Genomic DNA, 6555 nt, shown 5'->3' with positions numbered 1-6555 from the left:
TGCAACGTATGATGAACTGTTGCAACATTCATTGATTGTTTGATTTAAGGTGAAAGTTTAAGTTGTTTATTCACACACACCCTGTTTTTGCTCATTTTTAACCACCTAAGTTTTTCGAGTTATCAACGTAATTAGAAAGACATCACAATTACAGAATCGGATTACAAATACATGCAATATTTTACCGACCATAACTGTTGTTGCTGTATCCAAAACTTTCTAGTGCTGTGAATTTCAGTTATTGTAGTAGCCCAGTTTGGCTAAATTTTATCAAGTTAAAATATTTCTGTTAGAATTTTCCAGTATAGAGTTCCACTGCTGAACTTTAACTCAGGTAAGGACCCTCCTGTCCTCCAAGTTACATGTTCCTACAGCCCTCAGTTAGGAAACTTTTTGCAACTAGAATTTCTAGGCAAAAGATACTTGGTCTTGTACTTTCTTTGTCTAAGTCAGTGGCTCTCAACCTTTTCTTCTGCGACCCCCTTTAGAGGTGTACTATCATACATCACGATCACATTTCGACTTAGTGCTGCACAGAAAGCCCTAAACTTTATCCAATTCAAATTGAACAGTTGAGTGTGAATTTCTATGCTGAAAAGTCACGGAGGTAGTTTTTATGATACGGAAAAAATCATCTCGAGTTGGGTTGCGCTTCGTCGACCCATTTAAAAGTGCTCGATTCCTAAGGGGGTCGCGACCCCAGGTTGAGAAACACTGGTCTAAGTAAATCTAAATGAAAATCTGCAAAAAAACACACTCAAAACTCTCAATTATGTAAAGATGTTCTTTAGTCAGGTTGTGTGAAACTGGTAATTTTATTGATTAACTTTAAATGTGTTGTTGGAGAGTGGCCCAGTCATGAATTCAATGCAAACAAGTCGATGAAATTCGTCCGAGTAGCATACGTAACGGGATGTAGCCACATACGACACAACACAGTCAAAACAAGAGTACAAATCACAGTGCAATTACCGAGCACGATCAAAAACTACACATTCGCCTTTGCAATATAGAAACGGTCGATTTTGAACAGACCTTTTAGTGATAAATTGACGATTTTGAGCGATTGAAAAACGAATGAATGGGAATTATCAAGCAAAAACACCCATCGTGCTTCCAAAGTGCTAACGTTAAGTGAGTAAAAATGACATTGCTAGCAACGTGCACTCGATTCTGTAACACTGGTAGCCAGCGAATAGAGATAGTTTTTGTACGTACGTGTGCTAATGGTAATTAAAATAGCTGCGACATCTGTAGGTGAAATTGCAGCAAAACAAGCGATACAATAAAAATCCATGACAACATGTGAATGATACATCAATAATTTCATCATGTTTCAAAACAAAAAAATAGGTCGTTCATTTAAGACTGTTAAAGTCGTCATTAAGGGAGAAAAAAACTCTGAAATCCGTTCTGAAATGACACAAATTCCGTGTATACCTATATTTTAGACATCAAACCCAACTTGGACAAAATACAACATTAAGTTTATCAACGGCATCAAGCATAAACAGTTGAGCTAAGCAAAAGCAATCGCGGTCAATTTAAATTTCTGAGAGTAATTTCCTATTCTTTAACACTACTATCCAACCTTTAAAATAATAAAGTAACCCCGTTTTCCTTTAATTGCAACATAAAAATCCGTGACAAAGAGTATAACGGGCGGGAACAAAAATCAATAAACATGTCTGGTAACGCATTTGGCGGTAAGCACCCCTCGCCCACTTCAGGATATCAAATCGCACTCCTTCTGTAATGCTGAGTCAGAAATGACCAACAATGGGCCTTATGACATAATATACCCTTGCGGTGTCCTTTTGATATGACCATTTATGATGTTGGGACTTTGGAAAGTTACAAGTAAATATATTTTGTGGATATAAGAAAAACTTTGCCACGGCCAAGATTTTTGTTTGGTTGTTATTTTGATTTTTAAACATAAAACAAATATAAAAATTGATAACGCAAAAACAAGGGAAGAACGTCTTATTAAACGTAAAAAAGCAGCGACTGTAACATGTAAGTCGTGATTTCCACCTGAATATTGCAATTGTGTTTACGTTTTGGCTACAAATATATTTCAATACATCTTAATTCTTTAAGTATGTCAGCACAAGACCGCCACCTAACGGTAAGTTAACCAACGTTGTGGAATTTGTTTTACCTGCTACAATACCTAAAGATGTTATGTTGAACGGGAAAATATAATATCCTGATTAAAATTATTCCAATAAAAGCAGGAAAAATACCTGCAAACTATGCGGTAATAAGGTACCAACTGGACCGTTAGTATTTCTCCCAAAATCCGACGGAAAAATCAACGCGAGTGCAAAAAAGCGAAAAAGCAAAAGCTACTTTACAAATACAACACTGATAGAAGGAACTTACAAGATAAAATATTATGTAGATATAATAACCGGGACGAAAATAGACTGCGGTGAGATTTTAATCCACGCAAATTGCATATGTATGTAGATGTGGTTACCTTAACCTTAAAACCAGATAAAAGTCATGCTAAGCTTCCAGATGGTCAAAATTTGGTATTGTTAGGTATTTTTTGAGCGCAAGCGTATGTACGCATTCACAGCCAAATGTATGTAAACACACAATGCAAAACACGCACAAATTTAATACAATAGTATAATATATAGCTAATCTATGAATTGGTACATTTTCCAGCTCATGTATTTACAGTCCACAGCGGGGTATAAAATCATGGCAAGCATTGGTAAAATAACCTACGGTCAAAGCACATGTCGTCGGTTCCGTGGCTTAGCAATGAAGCCGTTTCTGGGTTACCCATCTCCGACAGCAATACTTTTATCTAAATGTGAAGAAGGAACTCATTGGTTTTTGGTTCAGCTTCTTATCGCCGGGGAGATTTGGCTGAAGGTTGGTCCCCTCCTGTAAAAAAACACAAGTTTAACACGATGCGTAGCTTAACAAAGAGGGTGGCGTTGTATTTTGTTTATACATACATGCGACAAACCATTAAAATAACGGAAAAAGTATCAAATACGGTACGTTATAAGGTTAAAGTTAATCCGCTAAAAGAATAAATAAAATACATAAAGATCTTATAACAAAAATCGTAGTGTTGCATACGATACGGAAATTTAACAGTTCTGACAAAAAAACATCTACTACAGGGAGCTTATAATTCACGCTATAAAGCAGTGGTTCTCAACCTTTTTTTACTTTGCGACCCCTCTTAAGAGGTTTTCTAACACAACGCGATCCCTTATAAAAAAATATAGAAAAGTTTTACTACCAGAATGTGATCATCATAAATTTGCTATTAAATGTCACTGTTACAATTTGTTTTTTTACTATGCAGATAACCTGTAAAATTGTGGTCATGGCTCACGTCAATATAAACATATTCACTATTTCGTTTAATTTCAAGAAAGGCCAAAAGCCAAATTCAAAGATGTATTTAATTGCAAATGCTGTTGTGCCAATTCTAAACCAAACTGTCGTGTGAGTTACTATGCTAAACAGAAGACACTTGGAAAGTTTTTATGATACGTATAAAATCATCCTGAGATGAGTCTTCACGAGTCCCTTAAAAGTGCTTGGCGACCCCTTTGGGGGTCGCGGGAGGTCGAGAAACACTGCTATAAGGTTTTGTTGTTGCATGTTGACTACAGCATATGGAACGTTATAACTATCACGCCAGCAATGTTTTGAACTGTATTGTACAGACTTTGTAACTTCAGAGCGTGGTGTGATTTTTCATTTTCAATTTATCACAACATTGAGAGTTTATATACTACAGCACAACAAGAATGGATCTTGTAAAAAAAAGTAAGGAAAAAAGTTACATGAACGTCATCGGCGTCCCAACGCCACTTTGAAAGGCGTGGGCAAACACGGAGCTGAGTCAAGCCGAGGCCGACCTTTAATGAACGTTTCTAGGCAACCTCGCTGCGTAGTAAGCGCATTAGAGCGAAAAAGGCAAACACGTGGAACGCTGAACGACCTGGCAACGCAAATTTGCTAGAATGCATTTGTAGTACAAGCCCTAGCTTGTTGGACATTGAATAACATGAATCAGATTTTAGGACACCAAAAACACTACAACCTGTGCGACTAAATTTTCCATTAGAGTCACGTAAGTGTTTGTTAATAAGCCGTTACTTGACCGCCAACGACTTGTATACTTGAAAATTTATTTGCAACAAATAAATATAGCTAGTGCACGTAAAATTTGGAAAACAAGACACACACCGCAGTTTTGAAGTTTAACACACCACACAGATGCCAAGACTTCCGTTAACACTTTTGTCAAAACCTAACGGCATAGAAATGATACACCTACAGCATACGATATAAACACAAACATATGTGGTTATTTCGTTCGAGCAAAACAAGCAAAATGTGTTTCAGAGCCCTGGGCTTTAGCCAGGTCGGTTTCAGACACGTTGTGATTAGAAATCTTGTTGAATAGCTGGACAATAGCGCTACACTATTTGAAGAAGGCTGAAACCAGCTGATTTCGCCAGACCCACGCTCGTACGCCGGTTACGCCTTGACGCGTCACGAAATAGCGCGTTGTTTAAAACGTCTTGGTGCACCAAATCATGGTATTTTTGTTACAACACCTTTGTGTAACAACTTTTTTTTCCAGCAGTGATGTAAACATAAGTTACAACTTGTACCATTTGCACACAACTGCAATAATAGTATTATACCATTTTTAAACAAGTTTGGACATGTAAACATCAACTGAATGATTTCTTTATATGGGCACTTCTCTATTAAAACAAACCAATACATTTTGTAGCATTTTAGTACATTATACAAATTTAGAAGAAGAAACAATGCGAAACAGGCTTACCTTCTGGCGATGGGGACCTTGTTCTTTTCTGTGCACTGTCACCATCTGATTTAGGTGATTGCTTCTCACTTTGTGATGTGCTAGGTGACAAACGGCCAGTTGCATCTCCAGCACTGCATCCAGGTTCTGATGCAGTGTCTCCACTGGGCCTGTTGTCAGTTGCTGGTACATGTAGCAAAGCAGATGGGGCTTCCAAGGGTACTGGATCGCCCCAGTCAAATTTGCCAGGTAGTTTTGTATCACTTGCAATATCATAGTTCCATTGCTCTCTAAAGCGTTCCCGTTCCCTTTGATGCATTTCATCCATTTCCCTGGCCAGGTGACTGTCGACATTTTGATCTCGACCAAACAGATTCTTTCTTGCTGATTTTGAACCTGGATAATTTTCTCTACCCCGACCTCTGTCCGGGGGTCTGTTATCAGTCATTGTCTTGATTCATTTAATGTTTCACAGAACAATTGATCAATTTCCAGCAATGCATTTCGTTGCCAAATTAGGCTACTACATCACTTCCATCTTACCCACAATGTTCAAAACTAAACCTGTGGCATTATTTTGTTGTAACCTATTGAACTAAACAGAGGAAAAAATACAGTAGTATAGGTACATGAATACAGTTGATACATACTCATACACAACTTTTAGATCCATATTTGATACATCTGTCCTTAAATTATCACTGAAAACAGTTTTCCTGGGACTCATAAGGTTTTTTTACCAGTTAGACAAGCTTATGCACTTTTCAGGTGTATTTTCAACACATGTTCTTACAGCATGCAGTCAACTAGATACTCAAAATTTGGAAACAACTGCTACGTTTTTAACCAAGTAATTTAGCCTGAAAACCTTCTTACTATTCACTGCGTTGCGGCACTAATACGTTCGTCGCTTGTAGTTTTCAGTTTCACACATTCACATTGAGAATAGTAAGTAAACAAAATGGCAGATTTACTGCTGTTTAACCGTTACTTTCACCTATTCATAGGTGGTTTCATGTTAATACTCCGCATTTAGTGCACAACACGCATCTCCTATACAGAATTGAACATATGGTATACAGATAACAGCAATTTTCGCGCTAATTTAACGTCAATCTAACTGTTCATTCGTTCCACCTCCTGCCCTCATTTTCAATCTGATTTTTTGTTCTAAAGTTACTAAACTAATCAATAATTTGAAAAGCTTTAAATAACAATTACTGTCATTAAATGATTACGAATGTTCCGCTGACATTTTAAAAAAGAAGTGAAGGTCAAAGCAAAAGCGCAAAAAACGAGGTTAATGGCAATACGACGAACAAAAACTGCAAAAAACTGATTGGTAACCAAGCACTTCGGCGGTTTTATTCTTAAGCCTGAAATTCGGCAATATTTGCTTCGTAATTTCAATCACTGTCTACGCTACTACCAGTGCGCTCACTAGCGTTGTTTGTCAGCGCGCATCCACGCACAAACATCCACTACTTCGTGTTTCTCTTTGAAGAAACCAAAAGGGAGCCGCGCCGTTTCTCTTCGTTTCGCGCAGATGCGGTTGTGATTTTTCAAGGCCTCTGATTGGTCAGTTCCGCGTCGCTGAGTTATCGCGCCCATTTGGAAATTATGGTAACCGGCTTCTAACAGCCCGGGCGGCGGTATTTTATTTTGATATCTAGTTGTGGGTTTTGACTTTTTAATCGTTTTGCAAGCGCCTTGAAATTAATTTAATGAACCACAAG

General features: G+C 37.7%; 1 protein-coding gene across 1 annotated transcript; it reads right to left on the bottom strand.

The window, feature by feature from the left end:
* Positions 1-796: 796 nt before the first annotated feature.
* Positions 797-5438, bottom strand: LOC145239195 (uncharacterized). The gene is made up of 2 exons (XM_080102480.1): positions 4841-5438; positions 797-2904 (listed from the first exon to the last, which is right to left on the bottom strand). Exons 1-2 carry the CDS (start codon positions 5265-5267, stop codon positions 2867-2869), a joined length of 465 nt encoding a protein of 154 aa, XP_079958606.1. The 5' UTR covers positions 5268-5438; the 3' UTR covers positions 797-2866.
* Positions 5439-6555: the final 1117 nt, after the last annotated feature.

Source organism: Phallusia mammillata, chromosome 7 (assembly GCF_965637545.1).
Source record: "Phallusia mammillata chromosome 7, kaPhaMamm4.hap1.1, whole genome shotgun sequence".
In the NCBI taxonomy this organism is placed as follows: domain Eukaryota; kingdom Metazoa; phylum Chordata; class Ascidiacea; order Phlebobranchia; family Ascidiidae; genus Phallusia; species Phallusia mammillata.
Note: the sequence above shows the minus strand (reverse complement) of the source record. Positions and strands in the feature narration are given on the sequence as shown.

Coding starts and splice junctions, on each gene's coding strand:
- LOC145239195 (XM_080102480.1), bottom strand. CDS start 5,267: ATGACTGATAACAGACCCCCGGACAGAGGTCGGGGTAGAGAAAATTAT. Junction 2,905..4,840: donor AAGGTCCCCATCGCCAGAAG/GTAAGCCTGTTT, acceptor GTTTTTTTACAG/GAGGGGACCAACCTTCAGCC.